This window comes from Gavia stellata, chromosome 5, assembly GCF_030936135.1.
Source record: "Gavia stellata isolate bGavSte3 chromosome 5, bGavSte3.hap2, whole genome shotgun sequence".
Taxonomy (NCBI): domain Eukaryota; kingdom Metazoa; phylum Chordata; class Aves; order Gaviiformes; family Gaviidae; genus Gavia; species Gavia stellata.
In genome coordinates, this window is record NC_082598.1 from 52,766,615 (window position 1) to 52,791,231 (window position 24,617).

Sequence of the window (24,617 nt, forward strand, 5' to 3'; positions counted from 1 at the left end):
TATTGGTTCTTTTGTTTCATGCCTCCCTAACATGAATGTCCTTGTCTTCCCCTGCTCCTTTTATGGTGAACTGTCTTTCTGTCACACCTTCCACTCCTTTTTTCCAGATCATCTCATCTCTCCATACCACAGGAACCTTTCTAGGCCTCCTACCCTGTCTCTCTGCCCTTTTGTTCTCCAGTCTCCTCTTCTTCAGCGAGCTGCATGCTGAGTTCCCACTGCTCCAGTGACCTCCCCTATTCCCAAATCCTTCCTTTTGGGTCAAAGCAGAGACTAGAAAACACAGTGAAGGATTAGCTAGCCAAGCACTCCAAGGGGCAGCTGGCCATTTTTCCATAGCAGGTTTTTAATCTTGAGGCTACAAGTCCATGAAAGTATGTGAGAGTGACAGTTTGCCTTTCCCATAAATCCTATTTTGCAAAAATGATAAAGTGACTTTAAAGAAGAGAGGCATGTTCTGCTGTATTTCTTTCTCCAGAAAGGTAAGAACCTGACCTTCAAGTCAGTCTCAATGCTGACCTTAGGGAAAATTCAGTTTTCTCACTCCAGTTGTCGATTCAAGTGCCTGTCTTCTGTGTATCATCACCTAAGGTCTTGCTGCCTCTAGTTCAGCTGCTTTCCAAATCTCTTTGAAATGCCCCCTGAGACAGTGAGCCACTAGTGTAGACTGAGCAGGGGGAGCCTTTGCCTCCTGTGAATTCATAGGTTAGGTTCAAGCATCACTGCATGCCAGCCAATCACCACGGTCTCACTAAGGCACGTTTCCTCTAGGTGAGGACTTTCTACAAACTAAAACCAATCCAGGCTTTAATAACAATAGCAGCCAGGTTTTATTTGCGATTGGAAGCCAAAGCTCAGACCCAAGAGCAGAAGCTGCCCCTGACTTTGAGTGCAGGGTTATCTTCTGACTCTCCCCATTAGGACATCCTCTTGCACTTCATAAACCCTTTCTCTTTCTTCCTGCTCCTTGGGTGAGGGGGGGCAGAGGGGGAAGTTGGTGTCCCATGGCCCAAATTGTCCAGGCATTACCAGTCCTTATTCATTCCCAACTGGAAGTGAAGTGTCTATGGTTGTTATCCTTCCTTTCTGGGCTAACAACCTTGACACTTATCTATTAGAGGGCTAAGCTCTCCGAGACAGAGACATGTAAACCAGACTAAAATCACATGAGCAAATCATTCCCCTGATACAGTTGTATTACCAGTTAAATCGAGTTATCATTTTCTTTTGAGATCTGAATAACAGACTTTGAGACAATGGAGTGCTGCAGGGGTATTTTGACACAACCCAGCTGTTTGACTCAGTAGTCCCAATTATAATCCCGTCACAATTTATAGGGGAGTAAAATTATATTCTGTGTCAATGTTTGTCAACATTGATCTTGAGGTTTTGAGGGAGGTTGATTTTTTTTTTTTCCTTAATTTTAAAAACTTTTACACTTGATTAAGGATCATGAAGAAACAGCATGGGAATTTGTACATGCAAAATAAATAATAATGATATATTCAGTCATTCAGTTTGTCCTTACGAATATGAAATATACCTCTCCATCCTGCTTTGAAATTATGTCCCTTCTAGTTTTGAAGTAATCCAGAAAAATGTTCACATTACTGTGACAAATATCTGAGTTTTCTTATCATGTGTAAAAAAGAATAAAATATACCCAAACTATAATTTAATACATCTTCAGTTTTTTCTTGCATTTTATTATGATGTCACTAGAAAACCCTCAGTGGAATTCTGAGGCGATTATGTACAGTTGGGACTACATTGGTCTTTGTGCTGTATTATTTATGGGCAAAGTCACTGAAAATGTTTTATTCAGTAGAAAATGTTGCAGCTGGAAAGCTCCTCGAATGAAAGAACGGAGACATTTTTCAACAGCGCTTGCAGCTCAAAAATAGAGTAATTAGATGTGTTAAGTATCCATTAGGGAATGAAGTTATCCTAACTATGGTGGGAGTGTAAAACTTTAGTTTACAAAACTGCCAAAATTGAAACGCAAACCAGCACATAAGAGAGAGGCTGTTTGTTTACCATGCTGAATTACTGCAAAGTGGGAAACATGAATAAGCAATAAAGAAAAAAGCTGATGTTCTCTTTTTTTTTTTTTAACAGATCAAATTGTACCTTGGGGAGCTTTGAAGGCCAGAATGGAAATGAGTTTAAGTATTTAAAGAAAATAAACCAGATTCTGCTTGTAGTGCTATCCAGCCAGCTTCAGAGAAGCCAGAAAAATGAAAGAAATTTAAGTCAGTGGGTTTGCACAGTTGTAACAAGTAGCTAATAGGTTTTCATTTCAGATTTCCAGCTAGCATCAGATATTACAGTGTGTTGTTGAAGGTGCAGTCCTTGTGATATCTTTTACAAAAGATAGGAGGATTCAAGCAGCCCACAGCATATTTCATTTCTATGAAACATTTTGGTAGTAACTGCATTTCAGCTTTTGGATGTGTAGCCAGTTTCTGTTCAGAGTTCTTGAAGCTTTGCTTTCTTGGCTGGTATGAAGGTTGGGCCACTCTTCCTAGTAAGTGCCTCACAGTATCCAAAAGCCTATTTTGAGAAGAAAAGCATACAGGATTTTGTTAGGCAATGCACTAGGGAGGACTAGTGGAATGTTCCCTTTCCCTAGAGAGTCTCAAAGTAGATCTTTGCTGTATAACCTCACTTGAAGTTGCTGGCATTTGTTCTGTGCTTCACTGATTAATTTGGATCAGATTGTTACAATTTTTAAATGAACTTAGAGGAACAAGAAGAATAAGAGTGGGCGTTAATCTCCTTTTCCAGACAAATGGCTACTCTTAATACCTTTGGGAGCTCAGCTTTTCATCTTCTGCCAACAGGCAATATCAGGAGTAGAGGCATGCAAGTCATAAAGTAGTTCCTAGATGCATCTTTTGTTCACACTTGACCCACATTGCAGATGTCGTTTAAATCAAGACAGTCAGCATTTCAGATGCCAAAACATTGTGGTAGCAAAGCAAACCATAATTTCTATGTTCCTTAAATCTTTTTATCCCTGTCTCAAATGCAACATGAATGAATAGTAATTAAGAGTGGCTTTTCTTGGTAAAAGCCAAATAAATTTGGAGGTCTTGAGCTATTTCTCATAGGTGCTGATGCTGTGAATTTCAACACTGAGCCATTACTGCCATTATGGTGTTTTATGATTCCTTTAGGACAGAATTAGAGTCCGTTGGCAGAGACTGATTTTACTCAGACTACTCCGCTGCACTGTTTTCCTGGGTAAAGAGAGGGTGTCACCACCTTCTCACGGGCACTGAAATTTTGCAGGAAAGTTGGGGGAGTGGGGTGGGCAGAAGGGAAGTCAAAGGATTTGTCATATGAAAGGCTGGTGGTAGGTGGTTTCAAGCTTAAATTTAATCCACTTCTAAAAGTGTGGAAGTTTGATTAAGATTTTCGATTGTACACGTTATGGAGGAGAATCTGTGTCTTGTGTCTTCCATAAAATAAGGCGTTCACATTTCATTCTCCATGTTATAAGTAGTATGTCCTATTTGATAGGTGAGACCTTTGCCTCCGAATAATGGAGGCATAGCAGTAAAGCATGTCTTTTGTCACCCTCGTTTTGCCTAGTCATTCTTTTCACAACATTTTTCCTAGACCATGATTCACTTGAAGCTAAGATGTCCCTAAGGCTTTAAACAGCTCAATACAACTGCCTACAAGCTTTCTGCAAGGGGGGTTACACAAGAGTGCAGTAATTGGAGTAGATATTTCCTTATGCTGAAAAACAGAATGTTCTTTAACCTTTCCTTTAACGTGGTTCACCCAGATCTTCAAACTGGCTAGCAAGCAGTATTACTAGTTTCTAACACAGCTGTCGCTGCCAACAGTCAAATCACCTGGCCTGTGCCCTGTTCCTTAAGCCTGTGTGTGAATTAATCCTTCATGTCCTCAAAAAAAGAAAAAAAAAGCATTGGAAAGCTTTATCGGAATTAGTCATAAATACTTCAGTGTAAGCCATGACATCGGTAAATTTCTCCTAAAATTTAGTGACTACTTCTTGCAGGCAGTTCTGTGAAACAGTCAAGTCTAACAACACAGCTAGCCTAAATCAATCTATAACCCAGGTCTACAAAGACACTTTGATGCCCAAGCATCTGACCTCAGTGGTATTTAATCACCTAAAAAGGAATTTGATTATTCCTTTATGGAGCTGACCTTTTGTTTTTCTACATTTTCTGTGTACTTTTTAAACACTTTTGGCTTGCATATGAACAACATGTTACCAATTCTAAGTCTAGGATTTGAATATATAGAAGAGGGTATGCTTTGGGGAAAGAAACATATGCAAATTGTAATATTTTCTTTTTCTGTTTGAGTTGAAAGTAGAGATAATTTTTTAGAATACAAAGTAATTAATTTGTACTAAGCCAGAAAATGAAAGTGACCTGAAAACTGCTGCCTGATTAAGGTGCAGAATACTAAACAAAATCAAGAAAAGCTGAAAAATACATGTATATGTTAATAATGCATCCTCAGATGACTCAATTCATCCTCAGAATAGCCTTATATTGTATTTAATTTGTATGGGATAATATTGATATTATCCCAGTAATAGCAATGAGAAAAAAAATTTACCATAAAGACCACACATAACATTTTTCCCCACAATGTTTCATGAGTGATAGCCAAAAATAAGCTGAACTGTGACCTGACTGCATGGTCACTTCCCTAGAAGTAGAATTTGTCTATATACAAGCTCAGATAAAGGTATTTTATTCTATAACAAATTTTTCAACTATATCTGCTTTTTTTATTTTTAAACAATTTTTATCATTCGTTATCTTATTGTTTCAAAATTAGAAATTCAAAGAGATAAATGTTTTTAAAAGTTGGATTTTAATTCCCTTACTCATGTTAGATGTGTGCTTTGCTTTGCAGGTAGTTCAACTGAGATCAGTAAAACTATAGCAAAATTAAATTCCCATCCAGTGTAGATAACAGTATCAGAATTTGGGCATCAAAGGATAGCCCATAGGAATTAGTCAGCTTGACAAATACTTCTTCCTTATTTTGAGATCTAGTGTGGCAGCTGTCTGGTGAGACTGGGTGACATAGTGAGGCTGGGGATTTATGTCTCCACTAAATGTATTTGTCTGAACAGAGAATGAGTTGTTTAATCCAGGAATAAAGGTACATCAAACAATGTGTAACCTACAAACGAGGCTGAAGGCAAAGTAGTTATAAAAATTCTTTCTTCTGGAAAGGAACCTCAATGGTTTAATAGTTTTATTAGTTTTCACAGAATCACAGAATCACTAAGGTTGGAAAAGACCTGTAAGATCATCAAGTCCAACCATTACAAAAAAAAAACCCAAAAAAAACCCACCACAACCCACCCATGAAAACCACCACAAAAAAAAAAAAAAAAACACCAAACCCACCACACAACCCACCCAACACCACACAGCACCATGCCCATCAAGCCACGTCCCACAATGCCACATCCACACACTCCTTGAATACCTCCAGGGAGGGTGACTCCACCACCTCCCTGGGCAGCCTATTCCACTGTGTTACCACTCTCTCAGTAAAGAACTTTTTCCTAATATCTAGCCTGAACCTCCCCTGGCGCAACTTGAGGACATTTCCTCTAGTCCTGTCGCTAGTCACTTGGGAGAAGAGACCAGCACCCACCTCACCGCAACCCCCTTTCAGGTGGTTGTAGAGCGCGATAAGGTCTCCCCTCAGCCTCCTCTTCTCCAGACTGAGCAACCCCAGTTCCCTCAGCCGCTCCTCATAAGACTTGTCAAGGTTTGTTATTTCTCTTTGTTTTGCTGTACCTTAGCTGCTAGGTTGTGAATGTCATAACCCACAACTCTGCAGACTACTGGTATAAAAAAAACAGTTTCTGAAGGAGGTCATATATATTATGATCCTATTTGACACATCTGTGTGAGGGGATGAAGTCACTGATGTTGATAGGTCTTTTCCATTTTTGCAGCTTGCCTACACAGCAGCATACACACATGTACACCTCAAAGGCTGCAAAACTTCTTTCTTGCTCCTCAGCGTAGGGTCAGGTGAACCAAAACTTGGGGTTTACTACTGACAACAGCGTTTAGCACATCCGTAGAGTTTACACTCATTCTTGTCTTGCTCTTGTCCTCTTGCCGTCATTTTCTCAGCATAGAGCAGCACCTGCAACTGTGAAAAGATGCAGAGCAGGGCAGTTGAGAGGCTTCCTGTGCTTTAGGGTAGCACACCAAACAGTAAAGAACTGCAGACTGTAGTTAATGCCAGATTTGGCAGTTACAACATGCCTTCCTGAAGGCATCAACGTAATTCTTCTCCTTGTTATTTTCCTGCTGGTGTTGCCTTTGTGTGTGATGACACTCTTGCTTGCTTCTCAGACTGTTTGTAGTATGCTTCCCATACTTGATTGCAGTATACTTCTGGATGAACAGCTTGTGTGTCTTGTGTTGGTTTGTCTTTCTGAAAGTAGCAAGGTTTCTTTTATAGCCACAAGATATACAGAGGAGCTGTTTTTCTCTTGTGCTGTTTCTAACCATGCTGTTTTGTGGCAGCAGCTACACATACCATTTATATACCAGTTAGCAATAACATTTGAGAAAAATGCTTTGTTACTTGTTATATTAGAAATTATATGGCTAGACAGAGTCTTGCAAAGTAATGATTGCAATTTTGCTAGGTGTTGTCACTAGAAATTGGAGACTCCGTAAATACTTTTTGTATACTTCTGTAGCAGTATGTATGACAAATAACACAGCAATTACAGTACATAACAATATGCATCCTGTGATGGCTGCAATTCTGAGCACTGCCAGGAGATACAGAAGTGTATTGGCAGCTGCAGCAGTAACACAGAATGGATGAATATAGTATGTTGTATTTATCTAATGCCTTTCATCAGTGATGCTTTTGACAGACAGATAGCTGTCAATGCAACAGTAATAGATTTACTTCTACACAACACTTTGCCTAATGGTGAAACAGAGAGAAATTCTCACTGCCTACGAGGATGCCTTTCTGCAGAGCTGGCCCAGCCTAGGTTATTGCAGGGGGTTATTCCTCCCCAGGTGCAGGGCTTTGCATTTGTCCTTGCTGAATTTCACACCGCTCCTGTCAGCCCATTCCTCCAGCCTTTCTAGGTCCGTCTGAACAGCAGCCTGTCCTTGAGCGATCAGCGGGTCCCCCAATGTCATGTCATCTGCAAACTTGACAAACGGGTCCTTACTGACCTCCACCAGGTTATTGGTAAAGACATGTCCCAGGTTAGACCTCTGTGGTACCTGTTACCAGCCTCCAGGTGAGCTACCCTGTGAGCCTGATTACCCAACCAGAAATTTAACTATCTGGTTTCCCATCCAGCCAGACCTAATGGCCTAATTTGGATACAAGAATATTGTGTGAGACAGTATTGAAAGCCTTGCTAAAGTTAAGGTAAACTACATCCATTTCTCTAGTCTTGTCCACAAACCAAGTCATTTTACTGTAGAGGGCAACCAGACTGGTCAGGCATCACTTACCTTTGGTAAATCAATGGTGACTGCTCCCAGTTAGCTTTTTCTCCTTCATGTGCTCAGAAATGTGCTCTGACAGGACTCAGTCCACGTTGGATGACCAACCTTAATTGTGTGAATCATCTTTTTTAGCTTTTTTAAGTATAGTCTGGACATTTCCTTTCTCCAGTGGTCAGGGATCTCCTCCAATCTCCTTCACCTTTCAAAAACTAAAGCAAGCAGCCTTGCAAGGACATTGGACAGCTCTCTCAGCACACTTTGATGTAGCCTGGCAGGTCCCATGGACTTCTATGGGTCTAGTGCTCTCAATCAATCCCTGCCTTGTCTGGTTGGGATTTACCTGACTACCTACTGCTGGTTGCTCATTCCCTCCTTGAATCCTGCCTCTAGTCACAGAGACCTGGGAGAACTTGTTAGGGAAGAGCGAGGCAAAGAAGGCATTGAGCACCTCAGCCTCAGCTGTGTCTGCTGTCCCCCTCAACAGAGCCACACTTTCCTTGTCCAGCCTTTTAGTTCTGCAAAAGCTGTTCTGGTTACCCTTGAAGTCCCTTGAGAGCACCCACTCTAGCCAAGTATTGGCTTTCCTAATGCTATCCAGAGTTGCCAGGAAGTGTTTCTAAATTCCTCCTTTGTAGCCTGCCCATACTTCCACCTTCTGTATATTGTTTGATGACATGAAGGCCTTTTTGAAATGCTTCGGGTTTTCAGTAATTTTAAAGTGTAATAGATGATCTAATTGCTTTTCCTGGAGAAACCTACCTGCTGGCTCTGTCTAATCTTCAGGACTGATCTATAAATTGTATCAATCCTTCTTTCAGTTTATTTTTTAAACCTAAGTACAACATCTTAGTAGTTTACTTTTGTAATTCCCCTGATTAACACTAGAGCCTTTTAAAAATATTTACTGCTTCCCTTTCACACACTGGCTGGAATGAGGTTTCGGATTTTTGCTAACAGCTCAGCCATTTCATATTTAATCTTTCAAAACTCATAGGTGTTTATCTGGACTTGATAATTATTTTTTAAAAAATTTTCAATTACAAATTAACCACAGTACTTATTCTCCTGTTACCTTAGCCTACTAGAGTCTCACATTTTTCTTCCTAGAAAAGGGCATGTCTCAGTCCTCTGGTAGAAGACCAATATACTTGGTTTCAGGAAAAGCTTAATCTAGCAACTCACCTTTGATGATCCCATATGTGTACTAATTCTTTGCAGGTTCCCTGCTGCTTATGTTCCTGAAGAGGAATGCCACCTTGTTGGAGAAAGGAGAGGATTGTGGGGTTTTTAATACCAGTAGTTATTTACTCTTCAAAATTAAATTTATCCCTTCTTTATATTTGCTATATGTTATCTGCCTAGAATTTAGCTCTTGTTCAATGTTTTTGTAAGCCCATATATCTGAATTTCAAAGGATTTCTTTTTGACTCAACTAACCTCTAAACCCTTGTCATTGAGCTCTATTGATTTCTTCTTTTTCTGCTTTCTGTTGTGTTGAGAGGCATACATATCCTTTGAGATCCCATTACTGTTTTCTTCAGTGCCATCCCTGGAACACCTAAAAATTCCCTTTTTTTCCCCCCTGTAAGGACATTTTCACTAGCCTCTGTATTTACACATTTCAGAAACACAACTTGGAATTTGATGAGTTTCCTACATTTGTGCTTGCATTTTCTGTGGCTGCAATGAGCATTTACAGTTTGCTATTGCCTACTTTAAGACAGCATTCAGCCCCTTGATTTGTCTTTAGGTGTCATCCACTAGATTTGTGCAGTTTATACAAAGTTAATTTGTGCCAGGAAAGCTGTAATGAGTTTTAGGCAGTAGACATACTACAGTAGTTATTTTGAAACTTTATTGAATGCCATTAAAGAACCAAAGGTATGGGAGAGCAATTCTATAGGACAGGAAAATAAAGGCCAAGAGGCAAGGAGACTTTAAAGGGTTCTAATATGCCTTTTTAAGTCCAAAGCAGCGTTGACAAAACCATAATTGAGATGCTTTAGAAACTTCTAAACTGGTTAATTTTTCTTGCTTATAGGGAACGGATAAGACTAGAAAATATGTAAAGTAGCACAAATTTATTTGACTAAATAACATGAACTGTGAAGAAAAGGCAGTTCATGAAACCACAACAGAGATGATCTTGTTGCTGAAAATAGTGTAGGATGTGACTGGTGAGATGGGTGCACAGTTGAGTACAGGAATACCACCAAAAAGCTGCTATTCACTGTGTAACCCAGTAGCACATAGAAGTACTCAGCCCAGGTGCTTTGGCCTAGATTTAGTGAGTTCTGGTGCTAACACTTCTACTCCCCAGCAGTAGGGTGTGTGTTGGCACCGTACTCTCATAGGCAGTTACCCAACTTCTGTTGAACTTGCTGCATATGCCTGGAGGGACTGCAATGCTCCCTTCTCTCCTTTGTCCCTGCTCAAAGGAGCTCGGTGTTTGACAGGATCCTCTTACTCCTTCCGCTGTTCTCTTTTCATCCATTTTCATTTTTTTCTACCTGTTCTTTTCACTTCATATTCCTCCTCGTGTCTTAAACCATAAAAGCAATTTTTCAGTCTCACTTTGTCATTTAAGAAAAAAAGAAAAAAAAAAAACAACAAAAGAAACTGGCTTGACAGCCATCTTCCTATGTGTTGCCCTTTGCTTGCTTGCAGCTCCTTCCTCTTGAAAATGTGGCTTCAAGTCTCCTGTGTCTCTTTTCTTCACCAACAATTAAGGTCTCTCCAGGATCTCTCAAGGCAGACGGATATTCCTTATGGCACTGTCTTGGACTCCGCAGTCTATGAGCACGTCCGAGTGAAAGGGATGAATCCCTTTGAGAGAGACAGCATGTATTCCCAAATGTGGCGGATGATTAACAGAAGTAACGGCTCAGAGAACAACGTCTTGGAGTCAACCGCAGGCATTCAAAAGGTACTGGTACGACCTACTTTTTGCTTCCCGTTGGAGATGCTCTGCTGTAACACCACATTGGCTTAGTTGTTGCTTTTAACTATAAGGGATGCATTTGCACCCAGATAATGATCATGCCTGGTACCAATTTCTGCAAGCCCATGGTATCAGCACGGAGGATTGGGACTTCTCAGCTATATAGCTTGTTTTCAACCACATTTTAAAATGTGTACCTAAAGTGTTCGCTCTGAAAAGGATTTATAGGTATGAGAGATTAATGCATTTGTCAGGATGCAAAATGGGAATAGGATCACTGGACTTACAACCCCAGAAGACATGGAAATGTACTGTACAAAGCTTAAAGCACTTTGAATACAAGACATTGATTAACTTATTTGTGTACACTCCTGACAGTGAAAACCGTGGTTTTCAGTTGTAGCTCTGAATCATGCATGTTTTGAGAGAAGCAGGCAGAAAAAGATGATCTGGCTTTAAATAAGAGTCTCACAGCCACCTTCTGTAGTGAGTTTAGCAGTGGGAAAATACTTTGAGAGCAGGAGTCAATTTTTATGGGTGTATTTGTGACTACAATAGTTCCCTCCCATGTTTTTGGCTGACAGCTACAGCTTTTGTAAGAACAGTGGTACATGAAAGGGTTCAGTATGAGAGTGAATATGGGTTAATGAGTGACTGTATACAAACTTTATCCCTACTGTTGTATCTTCATATTCAGAGTTTTAAATCAAATCTGAGAAAAATCATATTTTACAGATTTTATTTTAAACTTCAAAATGTGAATATTAATTAGAGCAAATATCCGTGAAGTTGTGTGTTCACTTGGTTTAAGCTTGGTTTAGAGAATTCTAAAAATCCAGACAAACTCTGCCTTTTGTCTCCACCAAAATCCATTTGCCAGGAAAACCTGTAATTTCTGGAGTTTTCACACTGGATACAACCACGTAAGAGAAAGGGTATGTTAAAAAGAATGATGAAATCACTGGTGATCTCTTAATAATAAAAGAACCACAAAATAACAAAAATTCTTTGGAGTTTGAAAATCACTAATCCACCTTCTGTATAACTGAGTTCATATTTTCTCCTCTGAAGGACTAAACAGCATGAAAAAAGAGGCAAGAGAGGCCCTGGGGAACTGCACTTTTGAAACCCTGTTAGAAGAAGTCATAAGCTGAAAAAGCAAGAAAAAAAGACAGTCTGAAGATTTATTGGCTAGAAGAAATTGCTTTTTTTTGAGAAAACATATTTTAGTTCAGTTTGTAAGGGGCTGATAAAGCTGGGTCTTGCCTTTTGTATAAAAAAAAAAAGCTGCCCTCCTTCTGTTTTGCCTTCCCAAGTTATACTACAGGTTTCAGAAGAATCAAAAACCAGAGCACGTCAAACACAGCTGTGTTGACTGATGGCTTTTAGCTGAAAAAAGCAACCAGTGTATCATGCTGGCAGGTAATTCCAGATTACAGTCTTTGATTTCTCATTCCTGGAAACATGGCAGTTGCTATCTTAAAACCTACAAAACCAGAAATATCTGGGTTCTTTAATTTCCCATGTCTCTGCTTCCCAGGAACAAGCACTTGCAGATTATAGTGTTGAAAAACCAAGCTGCAGCATGCAAGCAAGACAACCACCCTCCAATTTTAAAATATCAAAGGGCTCAGGCCCAATTCTAATGAACATACACATCCACATACATGTGTGCAGTTTTTCCCCTTCTTTCACCTTACAGGAAGGAATGACACAGAAAAAGATTATTTGCCAGTTGCTGTTCACACAGAGGCTTTTGAGAGATTGTATTTGGCCTGCTCAGAAAAAAGCTGGATGAAGAATGTGATGTTAAAAGCTAGTCTTAAGCAAGGGTAATTAATATTTAAAAAGGTAACTGATAAAAGACAGAGATTATAATCTCTGTAAAATACTTAAAAAAAAAAAAAAGAAAACATTTCAAAGGAAAGAATTAATGGGTCCCCTCAGCCTATTTATATACTTTGTAATGTTCTTCGGGGTCTTGAACGAATTTAACTGGCCACATCAGAGCTATTAACTCAACCAGATGATAACCCTGGACAACCTAACCCAACAGGTCTCCCTCTGTGCTTCATTTTGTTTCTACCACTAATCAGCGCTAAAGCATGACTGAATAGCAGTTTGCCCAAGCTCTCCAAGGCTGTTACCTCAGTACACATTCCTGGAATGCCAAGTGAGGGCTGAGACTTACTGAATGCTTCCAAATGGATATGGGGAAAGGGATTTCCACCAGGCTGCCTAATGACCATGAAGGGACTGTGATAGGAGGGACCACGATGGGAGAGAGGTGTGCAGGAAGGATGTTATGGATGCGGTAGACATGCTTTTCTTTAGCAACACTCCCTGATGCCCCCTCTCCGATGTTAAATGGGGTTTGCAAGTAGCCATTGCAGAAGGGGCTTTGCCAAACATTTTTGTTGTATCTTAAAAGTCCTTTAGTTTTGTCTTGCTCTTATTTTCCAAATTGCAGTGGAGCTGGCACTCTTCTTATTTTGAGGAAAATAGCAGTTTAATACTAACATATATATAAACAGAGGGAAGGGGAGGGGGATCAACCGCTGATTTACTCATTGCATCATTCCGCTTGCTCAGCAGGACTGCACACTTGCTGCACCAGTGACTTCATGGGGAATGGCACCTGTGTGAGTGAAAATACAGTACAGACAAATGACAGTGATTGCATAGTCCCGTTTTGCATCAGGCAATCTACCGCTTTGAGCTGGTTTTCCTGGCAGGAGGGCAGGGCAGGCAAGAGAAATTAGATGGGAAGATCATGCCATTGTAAGTCTTCAGGTTTTGATATTTATTGGTCCTGTTCTTCTCATAAATGAGGTGCATACATGTCACTGTGTGTGCTCCTATTCCATCCATTGTGAACAGCTATATACACCATCAGGTCTGGTTAGAGAGCAGCTGGGTAGATTTACCCTGAAGAGAGAGCAGAGTTTTAAATACCTCAAACAGGAGACAGCCTGAAAAGCACAGGCACTTTAGATATTTTCTGCCACTTATTGTCTCTTGCTGTCTCAAAAGGCAACAAAAAGCAGTTGAAGATCTGAATTGAAGGTAGGGAAGCATTCAGTTGTTTGTCTTCCTGCTCTGTCAAATCAGAATGGGTGGGGAGGTAGCTCTATTCCTGTATATGCTTGGATTATTCTGGAGAATATTCACTTTTATCTTCTTTTTTTCTTTATTATTCCTAAGTGTTTCGTGTATCTCAAATTGATTTTCCTTTTTTTGCATAGGTTATGAAATATGCATCTCATTCTGTCAAAGGAATCTGTATTTTCACAGAAGTTATTTATTCAGAGAGGATTTACAGAGGCCTAGGTCATGCCTGCTTAAACATTCATTGAGGACTCCAAGAAAAATCATTTAGGCTTAAACATATCACATTACATACCTCTTTATGTCTTCTTAAAAAGCACATTACCCTGCTTAATCCTTTACAAGCACCACAGGCTTTCCTATCCTTGGAACCACTCCCATTTAAAATATAATGAAGCACTTCCATTGTGCCCCTGTCTGCTCTTTCTTCCCTAGAGTATAATAGTGCCTAATGCCCTATCCTACCCACCTTATTCCTCTGAACATGATACCATAGCCTACAGCGTCTACATTTTTCTCAGCAGTACAAAGTGGAAAATTCCTTTCCCAGGCTGCATAGGCAGAATCCGAATGTGTTTGAAACCTCTGTCTATTTAACTCTATCTGCAAAATACTTAGCTGGTAGAAAACTTGCGATTGACTGTCAGGTGAAATAATGCTTCTGGATGGTGTATTAAAAGAAACTCCTCTTAGGGTCTCATAACATTTCCTCTTCAATTTGCACACAGCATCAAAAGGAATTTGGTCTTGAGATTTTGATTTTCTTGTGATCCTACTTGCATTGCCAGTGGAAACATGCTTAGCAGCTGCTGAGCGCTTTGGTTTTCCCTGGACACTGTGGATGGCAATTTTACCTTCCTGAGAATAGTGCAGTAGTAATAATATTGTTTAAACTACCTATGAATAGGCCTTAACAAAGCTTTACTAGGGTGATTTGCCTGGGGAAGAAAGGGGTAATAATGATTTGCGATTCTGTACTAGAGCAAATTGTTAGTAACTGGACATGGTTATTCTTAATTTGTTTTCAACAGTAGCAGAATCATTAAGATTTCTATTGATGGGCCAAAAAATTCCTGAATTAACTAATTAACCTGATTTCCTCACAAATTTGCCATTGGAATTGCCGTTCTGGTGGCAGATACACTGATCACACCACAAAAAGATCTAGTTAATATATGCAAGTCCATACGTCTTTGTTTTGAACATTTCTGACCGTGGAAGTGGCCAATAAAAAGACACTGAAAACAAGAGGTAACCAAGACAGACTTTTGGGATATTGGATCTGTACTGTGATTCAGCAGTTTGACAGTGGCTAAGAAAAGGATAGGAAGCAAAAAAGGCAAGAGCATATCAAAATGCTGGGACTGTACTCCAGTCCCTTGTGCATCTTAATTTACTACAAGGGGATCAGCTACGCTATGCAACTGTTGGTTAGCAAACTAATTATCAACCCAGACACTTGTTCCATGGTTCCCTTCTGCCTCTGGACCTGATGCTTCTTGGTCAGATGAGATGTTGTGTTGCTGCTTTACAAGTAATAAGGTTCAGGAGTACCCTTAAGACCTTGACGTGTTCAGCCCCACAGCTGAAGGTGCAATTTATCTATTTTGCAATTACCCTCTCCTGCACAGTACGTGACTTGGAGCTGACAGGTGCGTGGGAGTACCAAATGCACTTGCTGTCCTCACTTTGTATTATCATGGGTGGTCTGGCTCCATCTTATTTGTCATACAGTGTCCTTTTGCTGGAAAGCAAGTCTCAACATAAAACCTGAGCCAGAGTTACCAGTGAAATGCTGTTAATGACAGGAGGAATGCCTGATCCACTGACACTAGCATGTTTAATGTGTCATAGCTTGTCAACGTGTCAGTTTATGGGGGTGGGGTATATTTCATTGCAAAGCGTATTTCTCATAGCCTTATCACAAATTGGCTTCAGTTTGCATGAGCCAAAAGAATAATCAGACTGGAGAAAGATTCCGCCTCCCACCCCCCACCCTCCCCCCCAAATCCTGTGTATCTTTGCTTCCATATCTAGGGCTTAAACAAACTTGCAGCAGTGCAAAAATTTAGAATCCTGACCAGAAAGCACTACAAACGCAGTGTGGTGTTACTTTCAGGCATTATCAAAAGGCTAATAGTTATCTGAATTAGCTTAGGGGGTCAATGTGTTTTGGATGTATAATAACTGATCTGTGACAGTTAACAGAGCATGAAGAAGATTCTATGCATAGCTTTAAAAATGAAATGTAAAACTGTTTTCCTGCCACCTCATTTTTCTCAGAATTCAAGGTAGGCTCAACAAAAGGCTTACTCTCCCTCACGAACGTTCCTAAGCGTATACCAAAGTTTGATCTAACTTTGACTTTCTAGAGAAGTTTCACAGGTTTTATCTTAAGTAGAACACCTGTAAAAGTTATTTTCTGCAGAGCTTGACTTTATTGAAACAAAAATGTAAGTCAAAATTTGAGTCAGCTTACATATTAAGAAATAGATCCACACGGACATGTGTTCATCCAACAGCTAAGCAAGCCAACTACTGCCATATTCCTTTTGTCTCCAAAGTTTCCTGAAAATTTTATGAGTTCATCTTTTCCTGTTTCATCTTATATGCTCCCAAATGTACCTTCCCCCTTTTGCTCTCACTGAAATGCCATCCAAATTGCTCATGACTTCTGTTCAAAGGTCAGTCTGCACATGCCTGCCAGTCACTTTAACAGCCTCACATGTCACTGACTGTTGTCCTCCTGTGATGCCATGACATTCTGCCTTCCATGACTGTCTTTGCTTGCTCTCTCTTTATTATTTTGGAGAATTTTCCAGATCTGTTCTACAGTTTTTGTGGGCCATCCTACATCCAAGACCGTAGTCTTTTCTATCTGTAGCTCATCCCTGAGTATTCTCAAGTCCAAACAAATTCAGCTAGTGGCTCCAGGGAGACAACTTGAAGTTCTGCTTCTCTTACACTGGACGGAGGTACTTTCATCTGAAATAAAACTTTTGTGTTTTTCTCTACTGTCTTTTCATGAATATCTGACCACTAACTTAGTGGTAGTCTTCATTTTCTTTCCTGTGGCTTTCTATTGCTTAAGCTTGCGTACCTATTTAAGTTTTGCCAATTTACCTTCCATAACATCTCTATGATTTACCCATACAACCTCCAGTTCATCACTTCAGTACTTTTCAGTGTTATTTTCTCTGGCCTTTACAAAGCACTCTTTCCACATTTAGTTCTATTGAAAATGTTCCTGGGGAAAAAAAAAAAAGGAAAAAAAAAAATTGTCTTGAGTTTCAAGGCCCTTCATGCTTGATTCTGACTCTACCTGTAGCTTTCTCATTTCTGAATTGGAAAACATTTGTGTGAACTTCCAATGCAACTCCTTTTTCAAGCAAGTATCTTTATGCTTTCTCCAAGGACTCTTCTGTAAGGTATGAAGTTTTCTCTTAAGGCAGTAGTCTTGTCTTTTCTTCAAACTCCTTAACACTCTCCTTTGTTATTACACTAACAAAAACCTTGACAACTAGGTCTCTGGTGTGCTACGATCACTACCCATCAACTGAGCAGCACTGTTTTGTTGTCGCTTTGTGCTCTTTCCCTTCATTTGGCTTATTTTGTAACTGCCAAATAAGAGGGGAGAGAGGAATTTGCACTATAGTCATCTAGATACCATCATAGATGTGATGTGGGTGAAACCAAAGAACTACTATACCCCAGAATGAACTAAGTTAATGAACACGACCGTTATCAGAGGAAGAGCATTTCTCAGAAAACAACCTCTCTGTGTCTGACCTTTCAGCCTTCATCCTCAAAGGAGAGCTACAGCCTAATTTCAAAAGATGAGCATGGGAGCTAAAGTTCGTAACAGTCTGATACAATATAAAAAGATAGGGGGGAAAAAAAAAGATTTTATTGAGCAATCGGTCCTTACTACCTCTCGTTTCCTTCAGCTTCAGTGGTGCCAGCTACATATGACTCTTGAATTGTCTCAATGATTAACATAATTGCGTTAATCTCAGAGACAGTTTTCTAATCTTGAAGTTTTCTGCTTATTCTCAGAGAAGGTTTGTTTTCCTGAAAGCTTGGTTATTTAGGGGTCCCCAGACAGATATATCCCTTCTTCTGTTTAAAGGTAATTCTCTCTTAAAACCTTGCTTCACTAAGGTCCTTAAACTGTCATGGCTACAACTATCCCATCACGTGCAACTTCAGGTGCCTAATTTAGGTGCCTGAGTTTCTTTCCTAGCTATCGTAGACAGACAATTTCCTTCTCTAGAGAGTGGTTGGGAGTGCCTAAACTGGGAACCTATTTTTCTTGGTGTCTTATTTTGTACAGTACCTATCAAAATAAGATCATATTCCGTGACTAGAAATGGCAATATAAATAAGAAATAGCAAAATATACCCTGAGGAACTAATTTTACTTGAATCCTGTAGAATTGCATTCTGCGGAGAGCTGAGTCCAGACTTTTCAGCTGGAGAAAGGATGGCTGACAGCTCTTTGAGAAGTGAGCATGGGATGGAGGGGGTCCCTACCCTTCATCCTAATGGCCAAATGCAAAGCTAAGTATTTCCTCCTTAGCCTGGTTAGAAACCCTGTAGTCGTCTTTTTACATGGCAAAACAGTCCAGAGAGGAAAATTGATTCCTTTGCAGGTGGAGATTTCACTTGGGCTTTCTCTTGTGTAGAAGTGGACGAATTAGGATGGCGTCATGAGAGAAACACCTGGAGTGCATCCCTGTCCTAATGGTAGAACACCAGCTCTGTAGAAGTGTGCGGGTAGCTGCTGCTATGAGGCACATGGTACATTGCCAGGCATTCGGTCTAAAACAATCCTCATGCACACACAAAAAGTATAATTAATTTTCTGTTAAATAGCCCTCAGTCTTTAACTGTGGAGACAACAAATAGGAGTTTCCCTTTTTTTTTTTTTTTTAATTTCTGGAGAACTTTGGATATTTCTGATACGTGGGGAAGGTAGGACTGCAACACCATGCCTTGACGGCGAGTTTAGCTAGACCACAACATGCAGAGTAACTACTTGTGGCTACCTGTATGAGGAGTTTGTAGCTGGCAATGCTTACTTTATCCCCCTTATATGTCCTTGTGCCTTTTTCTGGTAGTGTGCAACTCTGGGAATTACTGCCAGAGTAGTATGTATCCCCATTTGTTTCCATTGCCATATCACATCTGAATACCATAATCCCAAGCTTTATATATGAGAGACTTTAAATTTCTGAATAATTAAGCAGCATGCATGCTACTTTCATTTGCATTGGCAAGTGATTAATTGTAGAAATTCCAAGCTCTGTCCTGAAGATGGGATTTTTAGGGGATGGGAAGGGAGAAGGGAGTAAGAAAACTGACAATTAAGAAATAATTTAAGAAAAAGAGTGTAAAAGCTGAGCATGAGTATGTCAGGATAATGCTCAAAGGAAAATTTTTTGCTAGCATTATTTGTTGCCAAAGTCTTCTCAGCTACCACACTCAGTATTAGGGAGGCATCTGCTAGAAAGGGTGGCATAGAAATGGATGCTGAACCCACCCCTACAAATGAGTGGCTTAATTTGTGCATGTTTGGGTCCTACAGAGCAATGTTATTGTCATATTCCGTAAAAAAAGGTTTCTGAGTATTTGATGTATGTGATGAGTGCATTTATTATGCATTAGCCCAGGAGAGGTCTGAAAGAGAAACAGCTCTCATGGGTGCTGTTATAAACCATCTCATGAGTAAAATACAGGTTTTAGTAAAGAGTGCAACACAGGAGATGTCTTTACAGATATATTTGCAGCAAAATGGAAGTTGTGCTGCATGTTACTCTCTCAATTAAAACCAAAACAAGATTATGTTCTCCCTTCTGTTTATCAGCTGCAGAGGCCAGGAAGGGTTTGGGAGAGAAAGACTCTTTGGGGCAGAAAGATACTTGAGAAGGCTGTTTTGTAGGGTGGCAGTTGTCATTTGGGCACTGCTGCTAGAGTGACATTCGTCCTGATGTGGCATCTTACAGTGAAAGCATGTTGGGTATATATAATGAAAAAGCAACACAGGGGAACTTTTGCTAGATCACAAACTTTTGCTACTTTTTCCAACCCATAAATCTACTTCTCATGCAGCTGCTAAAATTGTATGTACTACCTTCCTAGGCTCTTCCATCTATGGCATTGTCTCGACAAAAAGGAATATGACCAACAGCTTTAAATGACCAAAAATGGTAGAGGGATGAGCAAGCTGTGCTGGGATGCTAGCAGAGCAACAGACCTCCCCTTGTGTGTCAGCAGCTTGTGGAGGGATATACCCTTCTTTGGATTTTTGAGTAGCACGTACGTTATCTTAGGTTTTATTACCACAGGGTAACTTTGAGTTCAGAACTCGCTGCACTGCTCTATTAGCACCTGGTGTCTTCAGAAACTGGCTGTGCTGCTTGCATGTCATTCCACTTTGGCAAGTGGTCATTTGTTTTAATTTAGCCAGAACTGGAATGAATATGACATAACAAGTCCTGTAATCCTTTAGGCCTCTGAGATTGCTCTTTATTAAACAAGAGAAACTCCTGACAAAAGTTACAAACTCCTACGAATATTCTTTCCTAGTCTGGCCACATCAGATGTGAGCCATTTCTGTGCAAAATATGGGGAAGCAAAGCTTGGGGTGAGTAAAATGTCATCCTTGAAGTATTTTTTTTTATTTCTTCAGGTCACTTCTTGTAGACGTTTTCCTACCAGACGGTGACAAAAATATTTGAATTTGTGCAGTTTAACAACCACATATTTTCTTTTGTGTCCAGACCAAGTTCCATATCCCTTTTTCAAAACCATCAGTGGAAAAGGACTGTCAAAAATTGCTGCCTCAGGGAGAAATAGAAATTTGGATTATATCTTGTCCTTTGTTGCTTCCTCCTGTCCTTCCCCTGCTTTTTTTAACTCACTCATGCAAAAGCAGTAGTGAAGCCACAGCTCACTCGATGAACCCTCTCTGTGGCTCATGTCCCTTTCCATGGCAGACAGATGTGTCCATGCTCGATTCCTCATTTTGGATTCTCGTTATCCTAAGAAAGAAAAACTCTATAAAGTGTCTGACGGAGAAGAGTAGTTTGGCATTTGAAGCACTCTCATTTGGCTACAGGGGACACGAAAGGTATTAGGCATCTGTTATTCTGCTCCAGTGAGCTCTTATTTCTCTATTTTATCTCTGTTACTTAGTGCTTTTCCTACAGAGGTTCTGTAACATTTCAAGGTTCATGAAGATGAATAACACCACTATACTGAGGGTGTCTGAGGACTACACAGACTCCTGCGCAGCTCCAGCAACCTTGGCTCATTCTTTTCCTTCTGAATTCTCACTTCATTTTGTTCCCTCCCTCTTACTTTTTCATTTTTCTGCTTTTTGACCCTCTGCCCCTTCTGTTTGGATATCAGCTACTCCAACTTTTTCCCAGCTCTCTGAGCCTTTCTTCTTTCCACCCTTTGCCTCTCTACGTGGTCATGAATCTCCTTTGCTATCTCCATTGGCTTACATTGTCTCACTGTTTATCTGTGCAATGAATTCTGTGACTTTCAATTAGCAATCAGATGAAGCTTTCCAAAACTCTGACTGTCACTTTGAAGCCCAGTCGAAGGCTCTCAGTGTGGTGGGCTGCACTGGGAACGTATCAGACACAGATCAGGGGAAATGGGGAATGTCTAATGATCAATAGATGGAGACAGGAGAGCACACTCCTGCTTCAGGCACAGAACTTGGTAATGTATTCTCTTTCTTGCTTAAATGTTTCCAGATATCATTTTTGTGTATTAACATATTTTAATAATACCCAAATACATTGTGATGCATTAACAAATGCAAATGATGGGATTGAATGTAAGGCTGTTTAAAGGATACATGCGACAGAAAAGACATGAATAGAAATCATGAGAAAGGGATGTATAAAATGCACTGTATATTCCAGCTCTAAAGCATGGCTTGGACTACGAGGCTGCAAGTCTAAAATGGTGAGAGAGGTATAAAAGGTAACAGATCTTGTTTCGTATTTTTGGAGCTGCTATACCAATCATTCATAAAATAGTTTGACACATTTATATAATTTCTGTTAAATAACTTGTTACTAAACAGACAAAGAAAAAGTCTATTCCAGAGACCAGCAAATGCAATTGCAGTAAGTAGATCTGTAGCAAGTCTCCACTGTAAGACATTTAACAGTCCCTCATGAAATCATTCAGAATTTTTTAATTCTAATACTCTTACAGCTGTAAGTAATAGGAAAGCAAAAGAGGATAGCTCAAGGAGAACCTGCAGCTGCTCTGATAGCAAATTTTTAGACTATCGTCCTTAAATAATCAATACATTAATAAGCATATTGGTAGGCAATGAAATGCTAGTGAAGTAATAAGGATGGTGCAGGAAAATTAAATTGTAAACTAAAAAGCACTGGCAGAATACTTAGGAAAATGAACCTTTCTAGTCTCTAACGTATAAAGTATCAAGTATCTGAGTATCAGAAGCTTTAATTAAAACAGGTGATTGCCCTTAAAGTCATCCTAGTCTCAAAACAGGAGGAAGAAAGTCCAGTGTGGTTTAAGACATCATCTAGAGAAATAAAGCACAGAAAAGGCTAATTTTTCAAATAAAAAAGAGGACCCCAAAATTTTACCTATACATCCCCAAAATGGTGTTTATGTTTACAAACTCCAGGTCTGTGCTTCTAAATCACAGAATCACTAAGGTTGGAAAAGACCTGTAAGATCATCAAGTCCAACCATCAACCAAAACCACCATGCCCATTAAACCATGACCCACAATGCCTCGTCCACACATTCCCTGAATGCCTCCAGGGATGGTGACTCCAGAACTTCCCTGGGCAGCCTGTTCCAATGCTTCACCACTCTCTCAGTAAAGAAATTTTTCCTAATATCCAGCCTGAACCTCCCCCTGGTGCAACTTGACGCCATTTCCTCTTGTCCTGTCGCTTGTCACTTGGGAGAAGAGACCAGGACCCACCTCACCGCAACCCCCTTTCAGGTAATTGTAGAGAGCTATAAGGTCTCCCCTCAGCCTCCTCTTCTCCAGACTGAACAACTCCAGCTCCCTCAGCTGCGCCTCACAAGACTTGTGCTCCAGACCCCTCACCAGCTTCATCACCCTTCTCTGGACACGCTCCAGCACCTCAATGTCCTTCTTGTAGTGAGGGGCCCAAAACTCAAAACAGCTTTTGAGGTGTGGTCTCACCAGCGCTGAGTACAGGGGCACGATCACCTCCCTACTCCTGCTGGCCACACTGTTTCTGATACAGGCCAGGATGCCGTTGGCCTTCTTGGCCACCTGGGCACACTGCTGGCTCATCTTCAGCCGGCTGTCAACCAACACCCCCAGGTCCTTTTCTGCAGGGCAGCTTTCCAGCCACTCGTCCCCAAGCCTGTAGTGTTGCATGGGGTGGTTGTGACCCAAGTGCAGGACCCAGCACTTGGCCTTGTTGAACCTCATACAGTTGGCCTCAGCCCATCGATCCAGCCTGTCCAGATCGCTCGGCAGAGCCTTCCTACCCTCGAGCAGATCAACACTCCCGCCCAACTTGGTGTCGTCTGCAAACTTGCTGAGGGAGCACTCTATCCCCTCATCCAGATCATCCATAAATATATTAAACAAGACCGGTCCCAAAACTGAGCCCTGGAGGACTCCGCTTGTGACCGGCCGCCAACTGGATTTGTCTCCATTCACCACGACTCTCAGGCCTCAGCCGTCCAGCCAGTTTTTTACCCAGCAAAGAGTCCACCTGTCTGAGCCACGAGTCGCCAGCTTCTCCAGGAGAACACTGTGGGAGATGGTGTCAAAGGCTTTGCTGAAGTCCAGGTAGACAACATCCACAGCCTTTCCCTCATTCCCTAGGCGGGTCACCTGGTCATAGAAGGAGATCAGGTTGGTCAAGCAGGACCTGCCTTTCATGAACCCGTGCTGGCTGGGCCTGATCCCTTGGTTGTCCTGCACATGCCCTGTGAGCGCCCTCAAGATGAACCTCTCCATAATCTTCCCTGGCACCAAGGTCAGGCTGACAGGCCTGTAGTTCCCCGGATCCTCCTTCTGGCCCTTCCTGTAGATGGGCGTCACGCTGGCAAGCCTCCAGTCGTCCGGGACCTCCCCTGTTAACCAGGACTGTTGATAAATGATGGAGATAAATGCACATACCTATGTGCATTTAAATGCAAGTACAGGCTATAGAGCCAGGGAGATCTCTCAGGTCTGATCTTAAAACATCTGGCCTGGGAGACTGGAGACTGAGCAAGCTTTTGCTGCTGGCTACTTTTTGACGTTGTCCTCAGTCATCTGATTATACATAGTGGGAAATATTCTAGTAAAACTGTGTTTTGTTGGAATATATCAATTTATTGAGCCCCAGGTGTTTTGAGAAAAAAAAAGTTTATGTTGTGTTTAATGAGGGGAGAGAGGAGGAACAGGACCGGTTTGAAGCACCAGATCTGGTGGTTCAAACTGGATAGTTGTTACACAAAAATAATTGGTGTCCTACTCAGCAGAGTGCCAGAACATATGATTAACTGTTGTGTGCTTAAACCATACTCATGCCAACAAAATCTTGGGGTTGGGATGTGTAGGGGTTTATTTCTTTAAAGGACAATTATAGTAAGCAGGTGGTCTCCGGTGCAGGGGCTGTCACGCTGCACTAATGTCTGGTGTCAGGATATGATCAGCAGCTCTTGCGGGTGCTTTGCTCTCTAGCTTTATTCACTTGCCTCCTCTGAAGCGATGTGAAAAGAAAACACACCTCTTTAACTCCCACTGAGTGTTTCCGGGGGTTTCATATCCCATTCAGCCAGCAGTTTCACACAGCTTTCTTCCTAACAGCTGTGCAGGGCTCTGAAATCTAGGAGAGGAGAGTTTTGAACTAAAATGGGACTCTGCATGCTCATTGTGGCTGTGCATATGGGCTGTAGACTGCTCCTGGGATGGACCGGGGGTAGCCAGGCAGGGCATTATTTGGGCTTTTTCTCCTGACATTGTCTCTCTGAGCTCCTTTGTGGGTGTGCAGAGGAGCTTTTCTAAACATTACCTAAAC

At 40.9% G+C, this 24,617-nt stretch overlaps 1 protein-coding gene across 2 annotated transcripts in view; it reads left to right on the plus strand.

Annotated features, from left to right (window-relative positions):
• Positions 1-24,617, plus strand: part of GRID2 (glutamate ionotropic receptor delta type subunit 2) — a 734,268-nt gene that overhangs the window by 624,699 nt on the left and 84,952 nt on the right. For both annotated transcript variants that reach the window (XM_059817838.1, XM_059817839.1), the window contains one exon: positions 10,242-10,437. In XM_059817838.1, coding sequence (XP_059673821.1) covers positions 10,242-10,437 — 196 coding nt within the window. The remainder of the gene's footprint in view (positions 1-10,241; positions 10,438-24,617) is intronic.